The sequence below is a fragment of the Ictalurus furcatus genome, chromosome 11 (genome assembly GCF_023375685.1).
Source record: "Ictalurus furcatus strain D&B chromosome 11, Billie_1.0, whole genome shotgun sequence".
NCBI lineage: Eukaryota > Metazoa > Chordata > Actinopteri > Siluriformes > Ictaluridae > Ictalurus > Ictalurus furcatus.
Window position 1 is genome coordinate 23,315,854 of NC_071265.1, and position 25,722 is coordinate 23,341,575.

General features: G+C 41.3%; 1 protein-coding gene across 1 annotated transcript in view; it reads right to left on the minus strand.

Moving 5' to 3' along the window:
- Nucleotides 1–25,722, minus strand: part of dlgap4b (discs, large (Drosophila) homolog-associated protein 4b) — a 109,121-nt gene that overhangs the window by 7,433 nt on the left and 75,966 nt on the right. The window contains exons 3-11 of the mRNA XM_053635863.1: nt 22,561–23,084; nt 21,416–22,191; nt 20,704–20,920; nt 19,528–19,630; nt 17,770–17,923; nt 16,650–16,905; nt 876–1,243; nt 436–530; nt 1–17 (exon numbers count right to left, since the gene is read on the minus strand). The exon at nt 1–17 is cut by the window's left edge and continues 495 nt beyond it. Of these exons, the coding sequence (XP_053491838.1) occupies nt 1–17; nt 436–530; nt 876–1,243; nt 16,650–16,905; nt 17,770–17,923; nt 19,528–19,630; nt 20,704–20,920; nt 21,416–22,191; nt 22,561–22,999 (2,425 nt within the window). The 5' untranslated portion in view covers nt 23,000–23,084. The remainder of the gene's footprint in view (nt 18–435; nt 531–875; nt 1,244–16,649; nt 16,906–17,769; nt 17,924–19,527; nt 19,631–20,703; nt 20,921–21,415; nt 22,192–22,560; nt 23,085–25,722) is intronic.

Consider the following 25,722-nt stretch of genomic DNA (forward strand, 5'->3'; position numbering starts at 1 on the left):
TACTGGAGCGGCTGAGTCTGGGTGTATAAGAAAACAATAACAAACAAACAAACAAAAAAAGACATTAGTAGATTTAACTAAGCCCACATTTAATAGTAACGTTTATGCTTAAAAAAAAGAAGACAAGTTTGTTCTGTTCTAGCCAAAAAGCTGTAGTAAAGACCTCCAGAGGCTGGTCCTTGGATTCTGTCTTATCTCTAACTGGGATAAGCAAAAGCCTATGCACAGAACAGCAAACGCAGCTCGCGAATACCAGACGAAAAAGTGCTGAATTAAGGGATCTACTATTACAGCAGACAGAGATATTCATGGTCTTATACTGGTAAAATATTATCTCACACAATAGATGCCCTTTTCTTCCTCTTGAAAGATATTAATAAAATATAATGTTACTGTATCACAGGAAGAAGGAAGGAGAAAACAGGAAGTACTCACGTCCAGCCGTCCTCCACCTGCACTCCAATCGACTGGAATCTGGCCAATGGCGGTGGTGTCTCAACTCGGGTCGGAATTTCCTGGATGCTGTCCACCTATTATTTCACCACAGAGTATAGGGTTTAGCAACATTCATTTACTCCAATACAAAAAGTTAAAAGGAATACAACATGCAGAAAGTATTTTTTTTTTTCATAACTGAATATAAGGTTAAACAACATTAAATATCCTGTACTGGAGGGTCATGAGTTCAGTGTTTTACTGCATCAGCACAAATGAGGTATTCAAAATAAAAATCTGTATGTGAAAACAGCAACAATAAAACCCACTGATGTGATGTAGGGCACAATATCAGTCTGCCTTAAAACTCTCTCTGGCGGTCATCAACGTGTTTTAAAATGCTTGAACGGATAAAAGTCCTGCCTGAAACTTGAACCCACCTGTATTCCAATGGAGGAAAGTTTGCGACGGGGTACGGGCTCCGTCCTGGGCTCGTCTGCTGCTCCTCCTGCCTTCACCTGCTCATTCTGAAGCTCACGAGAGGAGTCGGGTGAAAGCACCAGAGCTGCCGGAACCTGTGGCTCGCGAGGTCCAAGCACAGCCGGGTGATTTCGTGAACCTTTTGTCAAGCTGCTGTCTGACGAGCTGCCGTTGGTGTGGCTCTTGCTCTCGTGGTTGTCCAGGTAACCGTCCTGCGCCGATTCGGTGCTGCTCTGCACCGTCACTGAGATAAAGGGCTTGGAGGTGGAATGGCGGGGAGGGACAGGGGGCGGAGCTATCTTCTTACACGTTGTTATACATGTTGAGACTGCACAGAAGAGTGTAAAAGAAAACATTACTACACAGAGCAAAAAAGAGAAACGTCCTCTGTTTTTATTTCTTAATATGTAAATGTTAGCATTACCATAAAAACATTGAACAACGGAGACATTAACTGAACAAGTTTCACAGACATTTGACGAAAAGAAATGGAATGGAATAACGAGTTCCTGAACAAAGGGGGGGGGGGGGGGTGTCAATATTAAAAGTAACAGTCAGTATCTGGTGGCCTCCAGCTTTAAGTACTACAGAGCATCTCATCCTCATGGACTGCACCAGATTTGTCAGTTCTTGCTGTGAGATGTTACTCCACTCTTCCACCAAGGCATCTGCAAGTTCTCCATCACGTCTGGGGGAACACATGGTTACATGTAATTTTCCACTGCAAGGACGATCAGCTGTCCTTCCTGTCTCCCTGTAGCACTGTCAGGCGTCTTACATTACAGACATTGCAGTTTATTGCTCTGGCCACATCTGCGGTCCTCATGTCTCCCTGCAGCAGGTCTATGGCATGTTCACGCAGGTGAGCAGGAACCCTAGACATCTTTCTTCTGGTGTTTTTCAGAGTCAGTAGAAAGGTCTCTTTAGTGTCCTAAGTTATTGTAACTATGACCTTAATTGCCTACCGCCTGTAAACTCTTAGTGTCTTAAGGACTGTTCCACAGGTGCATGTGCAGTAATTGTTTATGGTTCAGTGAACAAGCATGAAAAACATTGTTTAAACCCTTTCCAATAAAGATCTGTAAAGCTTATTTGGATTTTACAAAATTATCTTTAAAATACAGTGTCCTGAAAAAGGAACGTTTCTTTTGTTGCCGAGTACATATACACACACACACACACAACCAAACACAAAGATAGTTAATGCGAAACATTATTTTTGCTAGTGTGTTTACGGAGGAGTTTTTTTTTTTGTACAAATGTCTAAACAACCACACTTGCATTTTAATTTTGAAGTAACAGCTGCCATTTGGAGTGTCGCTCTACAGCATACAAGATATGGAATTAGCTATAACGTGATTTAGATCTAGACAGCAGGAAATGCTGAACACAGCTATCTCTCGCTTTCTTTCTCTTTCTGAGCGAGTGTGAGAGGTCATGGAATTTCTGTAATAAAGGATTCATTCAGCCCACGCCCCAAAGCATTTGTGATAGAATGTATGTGGGTAAAAATCCAGGAAATGAAGCTGATGCAGGAAGTCATGACTGGCTCTAATTTTCCAGTAATTACACCAGAGTGCTTTCTTTCTCTTCTACTATTCTTTTCTTCTCACGTCTCATTTTGTTATGACTCCTTAGATGAACTGTGGCTCTTCAAGTCAAATCACATTGATGTATAGATCCACAGATTTAAAAAAGTGCACCATCAAACACAGAGGGAGAACTCCTGCTTGTTTAAGGGCAAACAAAAGACATAAGCACTGTGTTCAGCATTTACCATTAAGTAAGTAGACCTCACGCAATCTGTGATGAAGCGCTGAATGAACTTCTTTATATGGGAATATCCTGCTCTGTATAACAGACTAAAAGTATGTGTGTGTATCAACACACAGACACACACACACACACACATACTTATTAGATTATCTCAACACACTGAGTGAGACTGTGAGTACACCGATTTGGCAAAGCTTTACAGAAAGTGTTCTTCACATGAAACCATTTCCATAGCTCACTGCATGTGTGTAGGTTAGCAGTGTTTACTGTACGCCGCGCTCTGACGCAAATGTGCTGCCCTGGTCCCCTTTTTCCAACACTACTCTTGTTATTCCAGCCCTGTCTCTCAGTAGGTGGGTGAGTGCACATGTGAATGTGTGTTTGGGTGGAGTGGGGGGTTTATGAGAGTGTGTAAAGTGGCGTCTGCAGATGTGTGTACAAGTGTTCAAGACTGTGTGTGTGTGTGTGTCTCAGCATGAGGTAACAGAAGCATATTTTGGGGAATATGGGTGGTGCTAGGTGAAATGATTGCAGGGTAGTTCACAGAAAACTTCCCACATGCTTTTTGGTTCCCCCTCCTACAATTTTATAGTTTCGTTCACTGTGTACCATACACAATGACCTAGAGCCGAGACTGTGTTTTCAGCCCTCTAGTAAAGTTGGTATTTACTTGCGTACTCTTATGCAGCTTGTTTGTAAATCTGCTTGTAAAGCTTGTTTGTAAAGCCTGTTCCTGTTCGGTCCAATAGCACGCATTCAAAGTCCTGTGCAAACATGTGGAAGAGATTAAGGTAAACAGGCAAGACAAAAGAGCTGCTGTTAAATTTGAGCCATGCTAAGTGTTGGTGTTTTCTGTGCCTTTCTGCTTCCAGGAACCAGAGTCACAAACAGAGACATACATTTAAGTAGACTATCCAGACAAGAACACATGTTCAGATGTTCTGATTTTATTTCTCCTGAGCAATACGCAAATAGCACACAACGCTCTCCGGCCAGTGTTTTTACGAGGAACTCCTTTACACCTGCTCATTCATGCAATTATCCAATCAATCGCGTGAGAGCAGTGCAAGGCACAAAATCATGCAGATACAGGTCAGGAGCTTCATTTAATGTTCATGTCAAACATCAGAATGGGGGAAATGTGATCTCTGTGACTGACCATGGCAGGGTTGCTGGTGCCAGATGGACTGGTTGGAGTATTTCAGAAGCTGTGGATCTCCTGGCATTTTCACACACAAAAACAAAAAAACAAAAAGCATCCAGTGTGGGCAGAAATGCCTAATTGATTCGAGAATGGTCAGATGGGTTCGAGCTGACCGGAAGGCTATGGTAACTCAAATAAATAACTATACTGTTCAGATAAGCATCTCAGAACACACAACGTGTTGAATCTTGATGTGGATGTGCTACAATAGCAGAAGATCACATCAGGTTCAGCTCCTGTCAGCCTAGAACAGGAATCTGAGGGTACACTGGCCAGATTCTGTTTTTCAGGCTGTTTTCAGGCCGCTGTGGTTCAGGTGGTAGAGCGGGTTGTCCACTAATCGTAGGGTTGGCGGTTCGATTCCCGGCCTGCATGACTCCACATGCCGAAGTGTCCTTCGGCAAGACACTGAACCCCAAGCTGCTCCCGATGGCAAGTTAGCGCCTTGCATGGCAGCTCTGCTACCATCGGTGCGTGAGTGTGTGTGTGAATGGGTGAATGAGACACAGTGTAAAGACCATTTACCATTTATTCTTCAACTGACGTCAACTAAAACACAACACTACCTAAAACACTATCTAATCATGCCAAGTTCACCAGAAATGGATCGTTATTTTATCATGCCCAGCTTACCGGAAACACGCCGCTGTCCGATCAAGCCCAGATAATCATAAAGTAGGCTTTCTGCGATAGTCGGTGTTCCTGTGTTATGGGTGTTGGGGCGGCACACCGATTACATCACTTGCCCACCGTGGCACCACACCCACCGTCATTTAGCCTTTTTAAAGTAATTTAGTTCGGTTAGAGAACGGACGCTACAATTAAAAACCGAACGCGTCTGCTCAATTCAGCATGAGCCGAATGAGTCAGAGTCGCAGCACGGATCAGCAGGAGTCAGATTTCATTTATCACGTGACGAGAGTGAGGCGAGCTGACTGACAACACGATGGCGGAAGATTTGGTTTCGAAAGTTCTATATTTAATATAAGCGAGTTTGTCATTGTACTGTTTTGTAGTTGTTGTGTTTTTCATTAAGAATAATAATGAAGCCACCATTCAAGCAATTGCCACCAATTCGAAAGCGAAATGTACAAGGCAACACGGTCATTCATAAGCAAGGGGGAAACACCCCCCCCACACACACACCCCCCCTCTGTGATACCGGTATTGTTACACATCAATTCACCGTCGCATCCCTATCATAAACGCATGCTAATGCAAGTTTCCAGACACTTTGACTAATCAGCTACTTAAAAGCTCTGCACTTTAACTTCTGCTTTTAATCCAAATATATATTTGTATTCAGTTGGTGCATCAGATATATTCTGTGGGAATGGGGAAATTCCAGTCTAAAGAAAGAAACATGGTGTACATCTGAGTCAGCTGAGTCAACAATGTTGGCTATTACTCCCCTGACTGGACACTGCTTACAGCTTCATGACTCACGTCATATGAGCAATGATACCTCCACTGTTGCTGAGTGACGAGGCTTCAGACTATCCTGGATAGTCTACAGTAGCTTCGTAATAGCCTCTTAATGGATCCTGTAAGACGATACATGAATGTGAGTCTTGAAGGCTGAGTCAGAACTTCCCTTTAACTGGTTTTCACCAATGAGGACACACCTGAACTGAAAAAAAAAAAAGCCAAACTCAAGGGCACTTCCAGACTTCCAGTAAGCCATACTATGAAACATAATCCATAATTTTAAATGTAACTGAAAACATGATTAACTTGGAACTGATTCTTGCTGCTGATGTCAGACCAGTTTGTTTTTTCTAGAAAGTCAGTCTCTTGTTAAGATTTGATTAAAGACGGACATGATGAGGAGCAACTAAAGTATCTGGAACTCCGTTACACGCTAGTGCTGTTGAATGCTCGATTCTGATTGGTCAGAAGGTGGTCATTAATATTCTTTATACCACAGAGCTGATGAATTCTCAAAGAAGGTGGTGTAGATTCATCTGCTATAAACAGCACCGCTCTGACAATATCTCCGGCTGTAACGTAAACGGGTTTATATTCTACACTCTATTATTCCATTAAATGATATTGTTTCTATAGTAACAGCTCATACACGGGGACTCATACACGGTGGATGCTCCACCTATTCTAAACCTAATAATAAACTTATATAAAAAAACAACGTTATTTAACAAAGAAATATGTATAATCATCGATGTGATGAAGTTTTCTATTAGAAGATGTTTATTGAACATTTATGGAAGGAGTGTTGAGTGTCAGTTCTTTCCACTCTCTCTGTAAGATGACATGCTGTGGGTTTAAAAAATAATAATCTTTTTTGTCTTATTAATTTGAAGACAGACAATACAGTGAGTTACATCATGATAACGGGAACAAACTTGTTTCATAGGTGTCCACAACATTAAATGTAACCATAAACAAATGAAAAGGTATGATGAGTCATTGTTTAATGAATAAATATTGTAATAGTTGCCAAATTGCTGTGGTATAAGAGAGGGTGCTATCACTATATAACAGCACGCCTAGTCATGTTTCATTCCTCGCTCACCTGATGGCTGACTATATTCTCGGCTGGAGCTTTGCTGTACAAGTTTTTGCAGAGTCAGCATGCGCCGTGTTAAGTGCATATGTGAAGAGTCCTAATGCTTAAACATAGATCTCCGATTTCGCTGAAAGATGATAAAATGCTTGAGGCGGTGCTCTACCTGAACACAAACAGTGCTTAGTCAAGTCAACCGAACACTCCCTTCCAGAACACGACCGGTGTGTAGCAAACATTATTTAGCAAACCCTATTACAAATTTCATTTTAACGTTAACAGCACTACCAAAGTTTGATACGATGAAAGGAAGAGCACCTGAAGCTCGGCTTACACTCTAGCAACAACTGATACTGCGACTTGACTGGTTCTGGTTCTTTTATACATCAGTTAAGATGACGGTGATGACAAGAGACACTTTACAAGAATTCCTCAAGCACACACACACACAAACATTCTCACGGTCTTCATTAGCACTGATGTGTGACGAGCTGGTTCCTGTCCAGAATTCTTTACATCCGTCAGTGAAATGTTGAGAAGATTTGCGTGCTTGGGTGTGACTCATTGTCAGGTCAGCTCTGGGGCACTACATATGACCTCAGAAACAGTATTCGGTGGGGGGGGGGGGAGAAGGAAGTAGTCTGTATATGATAGAATGGAAAAATTTGTTTAGCTGTATTCAAATCAGTTCAGGACATTCTCCACAGTTATGCACAGAAACATTTGATACCCCCCCAGTGAATAAAAGACCATGACCAACTATGAATAAACAAATAACGAGCCAATTAAATAGCTATCCTGCATATATGATTGATTCTGTCCGACAGAACCCTGTTTTAGGTCAGGCTGATTCAGTAAACTAGAATAAAAAAAAGTGTGTGTAATAAACAGCATTTCATATCCAGTACTTATTTTTGTACAGCATTCAACTGGAATGATCTTGGCTCCACATAATCTGACCCAATTAATATACAGTACTGAGCAGTTTCACCAGATCTACAGTAAAAACAACAAAAACAAAAGAGCCACTGTTGTTTTCAGCAGTTGGGTTACAAGTTTCCAACAGTGTCCAAACGCCGTGTCCTCACTTCGGAGGAATCTGTAGTAGCCCAAAATGCTAAGATGAGTAGTGTTTGAGATTAGCTAAAAAACAAATAATCTACTGCAGACTCCATTTTATACTCTATAACGTCCTGTGCTTTACATGAACTAGAGTTCACGTACAAAGCCACAAATGACTAACCTATCAGTTTACAGACACAACGCTGGAGCAGTTCAGAAAACATGAGTCGTGGCATTCAGTCCTCTCTGCATACAGAATAGTAAGATGGCTTCCCCTCCAGATTTGGCTTTAGAAAGACATTGAAAATGAACAAAAACTGGCATAACAGCAGAGTTAGCAGTGCTTTCAGTACTGGGAAATTACTAAAGATGAACTGAAAACAGATCCGAGTCTGATTAACCTGCTGTTACGCAGGACCAGACTGCTCGCCCAATTGACTAGTGGATTACCAAACTAAATTAGTTTTACAGATGCTGCCTGCCCATGTACACATGCATAACTCTCTCTCTCACACACACACACACACTCACACATTTACTCATTTATTTCTCTCTCACATTCCTTAGATTTGTTGACAGCTTTGCTGATAGTGGCCTCAGTGATACGACAGCACATAGGTATTTGGCAGTCATGCTGTTAATATGCAGCGCTGTATTGACACAACACCTGTTCTCTCTTTCCTGTTCTCACACAACCACACACACACACACATTTTAATTCTAGAACTGACTTGCTCACCTGTATACTACACATTTATTCGTCTTCAGAAAGTGCTTTATATTGGTTGGCGTCGTGGTAACACCCATCTCGATAAGACTAGGTGCGAGGCGAGAGATTTCACCGCACATGGAATGCCAGTCCATCGTAGGTCATTTGAGTTTTTCCTGTTGCTAAATAATGTTATGCCTACACCAACCCTCGACCCTAACCTTAGTAACAAAAAATAAATCTTTGGGGTGTTTAATTTTTAATGTGTTATAAAAGAAGCAATTTCCTCATGGAGAGCAGCCAAATGTCACTTCAAGGTTAAACGATCATATTCTGTCCCCCGATTGAGATAAAAACATGCAATAGATACATACACACACACACAGAGAATACGCCATACTTAGCTAAGCTTGCCCATGTCACAATCGATTGTCATTAATCTACTGAAGAAGCCAAAAATTGATTGAAAGATAAAAATAGCACCACTTATGCAACTCTAACCGGATCACAGTAAATATTAAAGTGGTTTATTGCAGTGAGGGCTGGACATTAACTACAAAAATATTTCATAGGTAGTCAGATCAATATAAACCCAGAGGATTCTATGATCTCCCTTCATCCATACCTGGCTCAGGGTGAGGGGGAGGGTCACTTCTCATCTATGAGACATGTAACTATGTATTAGGCCTATGGACCTGCACAGCATACAGTAGATTTCCTGGATCAGAGCTGCGACCCAGCTGGAGTGACACTGAAGGGGGAAAAAAATAGGCACCTAGGAGGAGACAGGAACTGATATGTTTGGTGTGGTGACCTGGTTACACATTCAGACACGAGCATACACAAGTGTATACAGCTATACGCAGTGTCTCTGGGAAGGTATGTGCCATCACTACACTAATGGGTGTGTACATGAGATCATTTATGACTGCCTGAAAGAAAAGAGAGCTCGAAGAAGAGAGAAAGGAAGAGACATGAGATCGTTACTTCCTGCATACCGACTGTATGATGCTCCAGGCCCTGCTCGATGTCATGTCCTCTAAATAACTCTCCACAAGACCCCGGTAACAGACTAAATCTGGCATCTTTAATAGACTTGACAGAAACCAGTGTCAAAATGTCTTAGGTGCCAAGGTGGTGACATCCTACGTGACCAAATATAGAACGGAAACGGTGTTACGTATAAATTAGGCCTCCAGGAAACGAGGAAACAGAAAAACCACATTCGCACCCACTAATCCAAGTCAAACTCTTCAAAGCCGACTAATAACATCTTGCACGTTTATTGATGAAAGGGATTGATAGCGAAGTGTTATTTACACTACACAGCAACTAAAGAGCGACTGCAGTGCACTGCATATTTATGAACTCGATGTGCAACATCCTTACACGTAAGACTGAAATGTAAGTCTAAATAATGCATGCCTCCTGAAGTGCTTTGAGCAGCAAACAGAAAACAGGCTTAGATGCAACCAATTACTGCTTTCTTGACAGGCAGCTGACCTTTTGAATTTAAAAAAAATCCTCCAATTTGTGATACAAGAACTGATTTCGACTGCTCTCATTGCCAGAGCTTTTATTCCACGCCATGCGATTAAGCAGATGGAGACCTAATCATTATCATCAGCCAGGCTAAACTTGGATGTGGCTCTGTGACGCCAAGATTCCTGCACAGAACAGACTGAACCATACATTATCTACAAGGAAGCAGCATTAAAATCTAGGGTGTACATAGAAACTTGCTCTAAAAGAGTCTCAGTAAGGTATTTAAGTCTGTGTCCACTACTGAATATACTATGATTTCATCCTTTTAATGTAATAAGAGACAGCATTGTGGCGTAGTGGATAGTATTGCTGCCTCGCAGCTTCAGGGTCTCCGGTTCAACCCTGAGCTTGGCTTAGCAGGCTTTCACAAGTCGTGTCGGGTTCTCTATGCATGTTTGTGATGATGTACGATGAAAAACACAACGGGGTTCGATAGAATAAAGCGAGTCAGAAACCAGACCGACGCCGTTGGGGCGCCGGGAACAATCGTACATGAATTCGGACTGTAGCAAACGTGCCCGGTGTGAACACCACATTAGTGTCCGAGTGCAGTTTCACATTTCGCAGGCTCTCACGGGTTTCCTCTGGGTTCTCCTGTTTCCTTCAACAAAACAAAAATGCAGTTAGGTGAACTGGCGATGCTATATCGACCCTAGTTGTGAATGAGTGTGAATTAAGTATGAATGAATAAGAGCGACCCTATAATTAGAAGGATCTACATGACAATTCTGCCATTTTTAACATACCAAGCCATAACCCTTAATTTTACACTTTATTATTATTATTATTATTATTATTTTTACACTTTTAATGAATATTTTGGTGTAAAACTTCTCAGGCTAGAGAGAACCTTTCTAAGGACCCAACTTACTGTTTGATGTTCTACGATGTGAAAAAAAATATATGTATATACACATACATACATATATTAAACATGTATATGTAAACAATGTACAGTACTGTGCAAAAGTATATTTTTGATACAAATTTTGTTGTAGATGTTTATTTTATGGCTTCTGCAATGTCCAGTCAGTACAAAAACATTACTTTCCAACAAAAAATTTTACGTTACAGAAATGTTTTATAACATATACAACAGACGACTTATCAGACAAAAAAAACATAATGAAGGCTGCTGGGTGTTTCTTGCAGAAAAGACAAGTGCGACAGTCAGAAATGTGGCATAATCTCCAAGGTACTCAATAAAACTTACCTGCTAATTTCCTTATAAACTGCACAAAGTGTACCCGAGACTACTACTGTTGTTTTTTTAAAGCCAAGGGTTGTCACACCAAATACTGAATTTATTTCGTTTATTACTGTTTAGTGCTCTTAGTAGTACATTTTAATACAGAATGTTTAATTTCACTACTTTTGAAGGCATCTTTGCATGTGCCTGACTTTTGCACAGTACTGTATAAACATAATATATTTCTGAATGAAACAGATCAGATTCATTTGATCATAACTCGGGGGGGTGCTGGACCGTGGAAAGGAAACATAACCAGATTATCCTTCAATGTGTTCATGGTGACGATTAAAACTAAGCAGCCATTTAGAGGCGAGTAAAAGTCTGTGCACCTTGATTAGATGACTGACACTGATGAATGGAGAACTATACGAGTAGAGATGTGAACTAACACGGCAAAAATAAGGTCTGCTCTTGATATAACAGACCATCCTGTACACAGACGATTCGCGTTTGATGATACAATATTTTGAAGGAAAAAAAGTGTTTTTTTCCCCCCACTTTATTTATGAAGAATGATCTAGTTCTGGAAATATCTAGGAACAGAATTGTATTCGAAGTAAAACTGTATTCATTTTGAATGACTGACTAAATTAGTTATGCGCAAATTCTTGGTAGTGGATTTGACAGACACTTTTGGTTTGTAATGTATGTGTAAGGGAGATGTGCAAAAATCTGCCCACATCTGCATTCTCTTTCAGTCTTTCCTACACGCACGCATAAAAGCATTATACAATTATGTAGCCCAGAATATCATCTCTTACCCAGGGCCAGGAGAACAGCTGCCAGTAAGCACAAAGTCTCTTAATGCTGTTAAACGATGTCTGACGGCTAAAAGGTTGCCTCGTAGTGATAAACACAAGAATAACCTGTGCCATCACAGCTTCTTTTTTTGTTGTTGTTCATTTTCCATCTAGTTTGTCCCTTGTTATGATCCAGATTAAATTCTTTACTCCTCTCTCTCTCTCTCTCTCTCTCCCCCTCCTTTCTCTACAGTATGCTCTCTGTCGAGGCTGTGCCAACTCACTCTGCCCACAAGCTGACAAAAAAAAAAAAAACCCTGGCACACTGCCATATTCGCACCCCTATTTTTGCCACAAAGTACAGAATCCCAGTCTACGTCTGGCCCAAAAAAAAAAACAAAAAAAAAACACTCCAAGCGCACCATCTGCTCAGAAATACTGTGTAACAAAGATGAATACTAATTAAATGCTAATTTACAGCTTAGTCAGATGGACCATTTTTCCTCCATTAATTTATGCTAACAGGCATGTAAACTTCGCCTGAAAATTCCACGGTCACCATGGCCAAAAAATAACCCCTGAACAGTCTGGCTAGATTAGATCCTTTGTGCAAAGATGACTGGGCACCCCCAATCTAATCTCTGAATGACACACATGCGCACACACACACACACACACACCATACTAGGCATACTAGGAGTTTATGATCTTGACAAAAACATCACATGTAAAAGATATTATGCGGGTTTTTCGATTTCGCTTGGTTTCTCAGATATCTGTTACCAAATATCCGCGTGTCACTGATGTCAACTGTTCCCGGTAATTAATCTACCTTGTAAAAATAAAAATATTCTAATGTCAGCCAGATCATGCCTCAGTCAATGTGTGTAGTGCAGCAAGCGCTGGGATGGAAAGAAGTAGTTTACATGTTAACTACAGCTTCAGCATCAGTGTGTATCACATCGTTGCGAAGTGTATTATATTTAAACACACAGATCAAGTGAAAACTTGTGAAAGTCAATAATGAGTAGTTTTTTCCCCGCTTTTGTTGGTTATTGGACCTATCTGTCCACTGAGCGATTACGAGTAACAAACTAATAGCCCGTACGCGAATTCTATACCAGTATACGAACACTAATCTTTTTTATTATTAAAAAAATATAATTAACAACTTCTCATTGCTGAAGATATTTATGCCAATCAGTGCATAGCCAACTGAAAAAACATCCATAGCATAACCATATTATATATTATATATATACACACATACATACATAGATATATCCCGTTATGGTCAAGTTAATTTTTTTTTTTTTTAATGCACAAGATCATAAACTGGTTACAAATATTAAAAATTAGTTGCAAAAGAATGCACACTGTTTAGTGTCTCATGTGGCTGTGCAAGCTATATGCTTACCAAAATCATGGATGTACTGAGCATATTCAATATAACAAAACATAAACAAATCAAATCATTTTTTATTCTTTAAATCTCTTTTTAAAATGATTTAAATACCCTTTCAGAGATCGACAAACCCCGACCTTGGTGCAGACTGTTTCCAACACACAGGTGTGTAGATGGAGAAATTACTCAATAACTAAGCAGCTTTAACTTTGTGTAGTAGGAGCACAAAGCCAGTGTAAAACATACTTGTGGGAAAATACGGTGAGATGGTGCTTATAGATATCCCTCATCACCATATATCCCTCACCATCCCTAGCTGATTTTTAGGGGCAAATGCCAAAGAAAACAACACGTACATTATGATAAAAATTGTTATATTGAGAGGCTGCAACATGTTCAGCACCCTGCAGCAGTGGTTTTGAGAACAGGTGCCAGGGAGGAGAAAAGTGATTATGTTATGTTAGTACCTGTAATGTTTTTAAGCAAAGTAATCTGCAGGTTTCGTTTGTTGCGTCTCTGGTACGATACTAATGAAATAAAACTTCCTAAGCCCACTGCATTCGGCTTTTGTTTAAAAAAAAACAAACAAAAAAAAAACAGACGCTCAGCTACTAAACAAAGAAAGAAATGTGGTATCTGTGACATTGTACAATGAGAAAAGAACTAGGTGTGGAAATCTATCTGTATTGAGTTCCTCTGATTGTACAAGCAGGGTGGATTGTTTGCTTATAAACAATCGGCTCGCTACGATGTGCACAACTCTACTGCTTTCACACTGGAGCTATTCAAACTGGTATAATTACAGAGAAATATAAAAGCTGAATATTATTATACGTCCACTTATTATACTTGCAAATGTTCACAAGCACATACATGCAGTTCTTACTGTGAAGTAACTCAAGTCTACTCAGATTAATGTTGCCTTATCTTACTGAGCTGTCAATTCTCAGTTTTCAGTATCTTAGTAGATATATAGAAACATATATAACTTATATATGGGTGGGTTAGGGTGCCGGTATAGGAAAACAATCCACAATGAGTCGGTATGATGTGACCCAATATAAAGCGGAGTTACTGTTATCACCATTCATTTTGATTATTTTCTCATTACTGCACACAAATTTTGTATTAAAATTTGTCAACAATTTCGATTTTTGTCATGCTTTTTAACTGTCTATAGCTACATAAATGTTACGACCGACCACTTGACAAGTTAGTTCTTGTTATCATGCACATTATACCAGTTATAAACAATCCTTCCTTCACCAGCCTCTCTCGAATTTAATACGACACAAAAAGCGCAACTCGTCAAGAAAATGGAAAGTGCGAAGTCCTTTGTCCTGATTTGCAAGGTTACAAAAACCAGAGACACTCGAGACTCCTTCCTTAAAATGTTAAATAGATGTCTCCTAATAGAAAGCGTCACCATATCAATGATACATTTTTCTTTGTGAAATAGCAACACGTTTTTTTTTTTAAACCCGTTTACCAGCTTATGTGGATCCTTCACCATACAAGTCCCTGTGAATTAGCTGAATGAGCTGCTGTTACAGAAAATTAACCAACACCTTCTGACCAATCAGAATCCAGAATTCAACTGCCATCTACAGATACATATAGAGCTTAGTTTTAATAATAGTCTACTCACCCTCTTGCTCTATGGATACAAAATATTATGGAATAAAGCCAGGGTGGAGTTTAACAGTGAATGTGAAAGAGACCTCAGGAGTAGCTCAGTCAGACTCGGAGGAGTTTCAGGACAGTCCCTACGGGTGTGTAGGAAGTGGGCGAGGCCTGTCTTGTGGTGAGTGGGCGGGGCCGCTGCGTGGCTGACTGACACCACCCCGTTTAGCTCGAGGCGCGCGCACGTGCTCTGAACAGTTCAAAGGTTGTATATTGACAGGAATAATATCTTGCACAAAGCTAGACAGTTCGCATAATGAATACAGGTGGAATAAAAATGAAAAACCCAGCGTGCTGTTGTAGTGTGTCCTGCCAAAACTGTATCGATTCAGTGGAGCGCCAAAAACCGGCTTCTTGAAAACAAAAAACGGCTTCAGCGTTAAAACCCAGGTTGCACTCCTTCCAGCAAGCCGGGGAAATCCTGTCGATTCATTTCATTCGCTTTTCTAAGTCATTCAGACCTGGGTGTAATCCTGCCTCAGACTGAGAGAGCTGATAGTCATACAGGCAGGTAGGCGGCTGCTGGAGGAAAGCATCCATTACTGGAACAACCAAACTAGCACATACCCCCAGGAACCAGAAACTTAAACATGTCTGACAGATTAAAACAATACAAACACACACACAACAGATCGCCACCTCCTAGTTAAATGGTAGGAGATTGTGTATTTACCTATTTACCAGCCATCACGTATCTTGATCTCAGCGCATCCGTGTTTCACAGGAATAAATCTCCTCCTGAAACCACGCTTCCCGAGCCACACTAAAACAATACTTCTTAACACGCCTCACAGTACCTTTTTATTTTATTATTATTATTTTATTATTCTTCTTTGTTTAAACAAGCCCAATTTTATTTGCCGTAAGACGTTCAGTATCGTGGTCCACGTCGCGGAAAGAAAGGATTGTGAGAAACGCCTCTCCTTTTGGTCATTGGAGTATTGTTTGGAGAAGACGCACTTCATTGGATACACATGCTGTCGGTCACGGAAGTACGCGTGTGTGATTGGTTCACGGGGCCATGGCCCAACCCTAAAATCCTGTCACGCAAGAGCGTTGTGATATCACTAGACTCCCGCCCATGTCTGACGCAAATAGTGAATGAAGATAGGGGTGCTTCTCATTTTGTACACTGCACCTCCTCGTTTCTTTTCCTTGCGTCCCTTCCTCGCTTCCTTGCTCCAACTTTCGGGAAGAGAAAGTTTATCAGGTGGAAATGTGTGTTAGGGATGAAATGATTCAATACTGAATGCCGGTGTTAGGGTGGTTTAGTGGTTAGCACATTTACCTCGCACCCCTGGGGCTGGGGGTTTGAATCCTATCTCCACTCTGTGTTTGGAGTTTGCATGTTCTCCCACTGCTTGGGGGGGTTTCTCTGGGTACTCTATTTTCTCCCCCATTCCAAAGACATGTGTTATATTTCCAGACTTTCTGTATTGTTTAAATGTGTCTGCAAACCCTGCAGTACGTTGGCACCCCGCCCAGGGTCCCGTCCCGTCCCCCCACAACACACACCGTGTGCCCAAAGCACCATGGGATAGTCTCCAAGCTCTCTGCAACCCTGTGTAGGATAAGCGTTATGGTGGCTGGATGGATGTCGATTTTCACATATTTTCCAATTCCAATGATCCCTTTAATGAAAAAGTTCATACATTTTTAACCCCCTAGACTGCCATAAAAGTACATTTTCCTACATCACACACACAAACATTGAATACCCAGATGCTAATCACCAGTGTTAGACAGGGTTGGAAACAAAACTCCTAGAGAAAGATCTGCACGAGTCATATAAGCTGAACCCTTGTTAAATGTATTCTGTGAACTTGGTACTCACCGGTGCTGGTGCTGTAGGTGCGTACAGTTGTAGCAGTGGGTGGTGGCGAATCTGAATCTAGCGATGCTGTGTCATCATCTTGGGAGCAGCCAGCCTGGATGGCGCGGTGGTAACTATGGCTTCGGGAACGGAAGCAAGTAGGCAAATCAGGCTCCTCTGCCCGGGAGTGAGAGCGTGTGAGCCCGTGCATCTCTCCAAACATAGATTCTGAACAGGAGTCATCTCCATAGCGTTGGTTCAACTCTGACTCCCGCATCTGAAGAGACAGAGACAGGTTGATCCCAGCTGCCAGAGCAGTTGGCCTGGATTGCCAGGTTGGGTGTTATAGAGACAGAGGAAGGTGCACAGTAAAGATAAGTGAGTATGTGATTCCGTGCTGGCATTTCTTTATAACTAAACCCAAGTCTGGTTGCTGGGAGACAGTGGTGGCAGTATGAGCATTATCTGGTGTCTTGCTTAATCCTAAACTAAACTATTTAACCAGTTGAAGTGAATCTTAAAGACACTTCAAAGTAATTATCAGTAAAATAACTTGGAATAAAGTATTTAAATAAAGTGACCGAGAGGGGAAAAAAACCTCCGGATTAAAGATAAGCAAAGCGATAACAAGCTCTTAAGGTTTAAGAGTAAAGAGAGGAGGAAATTATTGACATAATATCGACGTAGAGGCAAATTTACTCCAATAAAAACTTGTGCCAGCGAGTCACACTCTATGTGGCAACTGAGCATCATATGTTTCTAATAGTAGACAGTGAATTTGATTTTTATTTCTTTCACTTTGTATGAATAGGATCCTGTCAACACCATTCAAGCAGTAGCATTAACAGCCAAAGCCATTTCATTCCAATGGATTTCATTCACTTCACCAGGCCTCTTTAATTGATCATTTGTCACTCTGCTGAAGTGGTGAGAGAGACAAGTGAGGCAGGGTGGAAATGACTCAGAGGCTAATCTCACAGGCTTTTCACAGCCACTTAGGCATGGAACCTCGATGTTTCTAAAACTGTTATGAAATTATAAATGCATACACTTGTCAACTTGTCAAGCTATGATTGGATCTAATGATTTGCACAGGCTAGGATATCGCACATTCATGCAAAACATGCAAAAGACATCCGACCTGGCTGATGCAGCTGTTGCGTCCAAGTGTGCTGCAGCCTTGACTGAAGTCGTCATCATCCCAGCGTGGGAATGATGAGCTTACGGAACCTCCGATACAGTCCAAATTGTCCACACTGCGATTCCCAGAGAATTCTCGCAGAGATGGAAGACAACTGAGACGAGAAAAGAAGAGAAGAGAAGAGCAAAGCAGAAGAGAATACATTTAAATTTGCCCATGTAACAGTAGGCATTTCTTGATATTACTGTACTCTTGTAATGTGTGTTGATAAATACAAAGCAAATGGAAAAAGTTAAGCCATGAGGAAAAAGCTCTATGCTATGACGTAGACAAATATATGGAATAAAACACAGGCTAGTGCTGTTACAGGAAAATAACCAATGATAGTGGTTGGTGTGATGTGGCCTGACATGAAGCAGAATTACTGTTACCACCCCAAAGATTATTTTCCCCTAACAGCATGTCCTGAAGTATTTTATTCCTCTTTTATTCCACAACAGCAATTTGCCAGCATTCAAAAAGTCCATTTATAAATGAATGACACATTATACATTTTACCCGTTTATCATTGCATTTAATGTTATGAGGAGTTATAGCAGCCTTTCCATCTCTGGCCTCTCTTTTTTCTCTCTCTTGATGTTTGAAGATAAAACGCAGCAGGTCATGTTACAGAGAAACCAGACAGCAGAAAAATCCTCTACCATGACATGAAACTGACTAACCATGAAAAAAAAAGTTCTACCACCCAAGACTCCTTCGCTAAATGTTAAATAAACATCTCCTTACAGAGAGGTGGTTATTAATATAACCAATATCTATCTCAATCTCTAACACCATTAATATATACAGTAAGTCCTGAGTTGTCTTGCAGCTGATATTTATGTCCGCTCTGTGCTATTATAGAAAATTAATCAACACTAAGCTATCTGATTGTCCAATCAGATTTGATAATTCAACAGTGCTGTGGTATACATTCTTTACATAAATGTTTTTTTTAATCCACCTATTTATTCATTAACCCATCAGTCTATGCACACATTCGACCACACTGATGTATCAGTTGCAGTGGTGGCTCAGTGGTTAGGGCTCTGGGTTACTGCTCAGACGATTGTGAGTCTGAATCCCAGTACTGCCAAGCTGTTATCACTGGACCCTTAAGCAAAACCCTTAACGTTCGTCTGCTCTGTATAAATGTAATTGCTTTGGATAAAAGCGTCTGCCGAATTAGGAATTGTAGTTGATCTGCACACTTGGCAGATAACATAATTTAAATGACATTAAACACAAATGATGAATCCAACCAAAGTGAAAATGACCATTCCTGTGATTTGTCCAAAAAGGGCATCTAGGGTGAGGTTGAACGATGGCCACAAACTCTGAACAGGCTTTCCCCATTTGGTTTTCACTGAGTTATGACTGTAACAGCATTAAAAAAGAGTAGTTTCCACGTCTATCTAACTGCGGATCAATTCAATAGAGAAAGCCACTCAAGAGTTGTAGAATCCAGAGCCTTACTCATTAATCATCTCATAGCAGGAGTACTGAGCACTCAGGCATGATAGCATCTGATATCGGATATTCACAACAGAAAATGCATTAACTCTTATCACAGCACTGGTACTCCGTACTCATATTCTGGGATGAATGTAGACCCAGGTCTCTGGATGAACGGCAGCGCTGCAGTATATGGTAAAGCGGCTCCCCCCGGTGTGCTGTGTGAGGAGCTGCAGCCGACCAGTTTCTCTTCACTGCACTGACCTTACGGAGCGTCCGATCTGCTGCAGAGTGGCAATGCTGCGGAGGGGAGACCATAGGGCCTCCAGATCCCCCTGGAGCATCGAGTAGTCCAGCGGACGGCTGGGAGAGAGGGCATTTTAAAAGTGAGGAGGGCAAGAGGGTAACAGGGGTTACTGATAAGGACAAAGGTATGGTGTACCAGAGGTGAGAGGAGAGGAAAATGATTCCGAACACGTAAAAGGATTTAAAGTGGGTTAGATAAGATAGGGAGATATACTAATGGAATGGAATAATGAAAGCTCTGCACTTCAATAATTGTGGACAGTTTTAAAGCCTATGACCAGCAGTAAAGCTTGTTCTGTAAAATGCTGCAGGTTGACAGTTGGACTGTTGGGTGTGGTTTTATTTTATTTACAGGAACAGAAACAGAAAGAATTAGAATATGGCTGCTTATAAAAGGTTGGTCAAAGCTTAGATTATAGCAAGAAATTTCCTTAATTCCTCAAATGTCCGTGGGATTTAGGAAGACAGAAAGCAGTGCATTATAATTCTTCAGTCAGGAATGCCATGTGCAAGCATTGCCAAGAAACTAAACATCAGACAACTGCTTGACAATCTCTTTTACAGGAATCCCACAACTACATATTCAGAAGATCGATGAATCCCTAGTGACTTCAGGAGTCTCTCACAAAAAGTATTGAAGAACTGCAGGATGGCTGTTCGTGTTCTCAGCCGTTATTGCTTTTCTGCTATTTCTGGACTTTATTGTTTTTCTGATATTGATGTTATTTATACAGGCAGGGGTGGAATTTCTCTCCAAAAAATAAATGTGGTGTATCTTTTTTCCATATGAATTAGCGTCATCAAGAATATGACATGTTGTGGGTTTTATATCTTCTTGAGTAGTTACTTTTTCCATGTATGTCAGTGGGGTGTAACTTTTTTCCTAACCACAGCATTCATATTTCTGCATTGTGACGAAACCTGAAAATGTGCATTTTATTAACATCCACAAAACAAGAGGTGTAATATTTCTACACATTTCTTACACACAGTTTTTCTGTTTAGTGGAAGGTGTGGGAGATAGCATATAAAAAGAGGAGAGGCTAGCTGTGCTAAATCACACAGACAAGCACAGCTTGAATGTGTGTGTGTGAGTCAGCAGGTGTATTTATGTCAATGGCAGGATGCCCACTTACTTTCTGGAAGGGAACTGGTCACTGAGGGACTGCTGTGTGGCACGTAGGTAGCTCTGTCTGCGCGCAGAAGTCTTCGGTGAGGGTTTCAAGCTGCTGTCCGAGTCATCGCTGTCCTCCAGGTCCCCCATGGCCTTTACGTAGCTGCCACTGCGCATCCGCCTGCATGGAATCTCACCTCGACCAAGAGTCCCGCTCCACTCTCCTGTAGAGGGCATCTACACGCAGTTCACAGATTAAGCATAATAAGCATAAATACTGATGGAAGAGAGAACATTTATATGACAGAGATTATGTTCAGGTTATAACCTTTCATGTCAGTACTGTCTCATCTGTATGTAAGCTGTATGTCTACTTATAGTATATGTGTAGTTTTGTTCGATTTGTCGATGTGTGATTTATTTGTGTCTTCTAGTACATACAAAGAACCATTGAAAGTTTCGCTGCTAACATATATTGCTAATATGCAAAAATATTTATACCTGTATTCTGTATTTATATCAGTATTCTGTAGCTTCTCACATCCACAATATAATAGCTTTTTTTGTTGTTATGTCTTGTTTGCAATATATGTTAGTAATGAAGCCCTCAGTGATTCTGTGAGACATTTAATCAATGAAATATCTCTGCGTCAGTGATACATCTCTATATGTCTGGGATGACTTCTTAAGTTGCCCCCATCAGTACACTCCAAGACTCACCCTGCCTCGTACCTGGAGATAATGGCAGGCCAGCTCCTGCTGGCATGACTTGGACTTGAGCAGGGAACGATCCAGTGTGGCTGAGCCCTTCTGGCACAACTGTCTACTGGGCCCCAGTGTGAGCGTGGACCAGGACCCACCCTTCCCATAATTCCCTTCCACAACTGCCATTCTTCCTCCTCCTCCTCCTCCTACTCCTCCTCCCCCAGGACCTGGGAGTGCAAGGAGGCCCTGGTGCTTCAGGTCATTGTTGCTCTTTGAGGTTTTCAGTGTGTGCTCGCTAATGGTGTTGTAGCCTTGCATTAAGTACTTTGAATTCACTTGGCTTTCCAGCGCTGACCCTGTTGCGGAGCTCTGACGACCCAGAGTCATCATTGCCACAGGGTTCCTGTAATTAATGATATCACTGTCCAGGTCATCTGAGCTCCAGTAGCCAGACATGTTGGAGCGGGGACGCCGTTTTGCTGTGGCCTCACTCTTGGCCCGGTCTTTGCTTTTGCTGCGCCGGTGGTGTTTGTCCTCATTGGCACTGCTTCCTGAGCGCCCATTCATGTTGCCCTTCATAGCCGAGCTTTCTAGTGACTGTGACTTGGCAAAGAGTTTCTGCACAGAGTGGACCAGGTAGCGGATCTTTCCTGGGCTATCGGTGCGCTGCTGTTGCTGTTTAGTTGTTTCCACAGCTGTGCTACGATGAAACTGTAAGGTGCTGAAGCCATCCCGCTGCCCTGGCAACTGTTTCTCAAACTGATCCAGGAGGTTAGCTGGTAACCGGTTCATCTTCCCTGCGCCTAGATGCAAAGAGAAAGAGGAATTTAATACATATTTTAGCCGACTGTTAAGCTCTTTATACGTTAAATAAACAGTATCATTTGTGTCATGCTCTGACTATATATCGGGTATATTATCTAAATATTCAGAAAGAAGCAAGTTGGCTTTATGGAGCACAAATATTGTATACTGCAAATGAACTATGTAGGGAGATACATCAAATGGACAAGAAAATCTGGCCAATTTAAATTGCTCAACAGATACTCTACAAAAGTCCCTTCCATTAATAAACAGTATCCATAGTTATGTAACAACTATATACAGTAAAGACCTACATTAATTATGTAAGAACAGGCATTTGGTACGAAATGTCCCTGTCTTGAGCTGACCTGATATGGTAGCAGATCCACTGGTGATCATGGTTGTGCGTCCTGCACCAAGCCCCATGTTCATTCCCATACCGATGGACATAGAGGTACCCAGTGTGCCTGTGCTGATGCCCCCGATGTTGTCTCTACCTGGAGGTGAGAAGTCATCCTGCTCAAAATGGGAGTTGTAATGGATACGTGGGAAGGTGCTGCTGGTGGACAGCTGATTGCTGAGGGGCATCAAGCAGTCTGGGGGAAGACCACCTGAGCTGGGCGAATTGGAGAAGTGATGGGGCTCCAGGGCTCCATAGTGATCCATGGTGGAAGAAGGGACAATGTAGGGTTGACGCGAAAGGGTGGAGCTAGCCGAAGGTGGGTACAATGGATCTAGGCGAGCGGGTGAGCGTGGAGGGTCACAGTCCGAGAGGTGACGTGTGTGGTGGGGGGTGTAGCCTTTCATGATGCAACGTGGCAACCCCCCCAAAAACCCCTAAAGTATCAGCATGGCTCCACCAGGGAGAGAGACACACCCTGGAGGAGATGTCCTGGAGAAAAATGAGGTAAGGTGGACAGGGGAGAAGGAAAGAGAGAAAAAATTGTGTCAAATGATCTCATATTGCTGTTATCAGGAGAACCATATAAAAGATGCCGTTTGTAATTGTTAGAACTCACTGCTGCCTTTGAGGCGAATCAAAATTGCAATGAAACTGACGAGCCTTCCTTTTCCCCTCAGCTGAACCTCTGTTAAACTATTTATGCCTCATGAGATGCCTCATGAGCACTTCGGGTTTCAAAAACTGAGGACGGAGCAAATTTTTGGGCGGGGGAAGTGTGAACAAAACCCTGCAGTATTGCATTTCTTTTATGACTAGAAACACATTTAAACATGAGAAAAGAATGCCTTAAAACAGGTAACAGATGAATTAATTAGTGGTCTCGATTAAGGATTCAGGCAATAGTATTATGGATGTTGGTGGACTCTCACAAACTAATTTCAGCAAGTTAGCCGAACACTGTAAGAATGAGCTATCACATGTATCAAAATGACACAAACATACAACACCAGCATACACAGACACATAATTTGAGATGACATTTAATTGGTCAGAATGAGCATCATTTGTAGTCAACCAGTAACCTACTGTGCTCATCTGTTAGGGTAAACATTTGGCACCTATCTAGACATGTGCACGCAAACACACACACACACACACACACACCCCAGAGATAAAATTGATTCTTTTAAACAGGATTGCAGTAAAGCTTTTGAAGTAAAATGGTGTCATAATGGGAGTGAATGGGCATATTGGAGAGAAGGGTATCCTACACAGATGACCATTTTCACCCTGAGCCAAAAACATCCTCCCCACCTATTTTATGAGGACTCTGACTTGCAGGCACCTGCCTCAGACACACACAAAATACAGCTGTCTTTTTGACCGTTATATACAGTATTATACATCTGTAAAGCACATAAGCACACATCCCTATTGCGTCATAGCCATTTAGATAGCTAAAAGCACGTCATATGGTTTACTCTTGCTCTACAGCCAATACCAGTGGGGGACTGCTACCGCATATTGTGTGCCCAGACTGTCTGTGGCCTTCTACTGCCTACTTGGCATGTTGGAACATGCCAGAGAGAGACGGAAATAATTCGTTTCCTACAGTATTACGGTCACTGGCATAAAACACACAAGATAATTTTACTTTGACTTTGGTAATTTGGGTAGAGCAGTTAGATGAAGAGTTTTTGATAAAAAATTTTTGAAAGAAAAAGACATTTTTCATGCCATGTCAGTATAGAGAATGCATTTGCGAGACAGACAAAAAGAAGGCAACCCAAAATACCACAGGCATATCAGTGGAAAAACAGCAGGAACCTGAAAGAAGCCTGGCAATGAGTAGCTGACAGACACAAGCAGACCATGTCTTACAGGAAAAGGAGGTACATTCTGGTATCATCAATACATCATGTACATTATCTTTATGAATACACACATTTATAACATCAAATGGCTTCAGAAATATACTAAGCTACCTACATTTAGGAAGAAAGAAGAGGTTTGAGAGAAAGTAAAAAAAAAAAGAAATGAAAATTGGCATTTCAGTTCATTCAGTGAATCATTACAGTGAATTAATTTAAATGTGTGTAAAATTGAATTTGCTGCCATAGCATAACCTTCAAAACAACATTTAGTTTAGCTTAACATTGTATATGGCACACAGCCTGAGCTTGAAAACAGTCAAAAAACACACTAACGTTAATCCACAAGGTCAAAAATATCAGATATTCGAATATGTTTGGTACCTAACAAAATAGAAACACACACACACACACACACACACACACACACAAACGTTAATATCCAATCTCCTGATAAATAATTCTTCTTATATGATTTTGCACTTCTCTGCTCCTGTTGGTATTATTTATTTATGAACTTGGATTCATTCATAATCATTAAGTGCCTATTATGAATTCAATCAGTCAGAGGTAACCCAAGGACCAACTCAGGCAATAGTAATCTTGGATTAGTCTGATGCATTCACTTACACATCCCACTGTGCCTCTAAACCTTGAGGGAGAGAAGAGTGAGAAACGAATGTGTGAGTGTGAGTGTGTGTGTGAGTGTGTGTGTGTGTGTGAGAGAGAGAGAGAGAGAGAGAGAGAGAGAGAGAGAGAGAGCATTTTGGAACATGGATCTGGCTGCTCTAAAGATTACATTTTAGAGATAAAATCCTAACGGGGACTGAGAGAGAGAGAGAGAGAGAGAGAGAGAGAGAGAGAGAGAGTTGGGTAAAGCTCCAGGTGTACAGGTGTTCTTTTTGGACCTGCTGAGCAGTCACCATCTGCTAAAGTCTTCAATGAAAGAATGACACTGCCACTAATACCACACAATTCATATTGATATTACTGATTCCTCACGAAATGGACTGAATTATTTTGCTCATCTCCCGGTCTTTGGTGTACACGTTTTTTGACTCTGAAGTACACAAGGACGTAATGTTTATTGAAAATCCTCTTAAAATGGCTCTGCCTCTTTCTTCCACCTGTCGGTTTGAAGTTCCAACTTGACCTTGTTGCGGTTTTGACAAAGGCACAATCTGGCTAGTCACAAGCCTTCAAAGCCTCACTGAGTTGTTTACACTTTTCATTCTTCAACTCAGCGATAGTTGGCA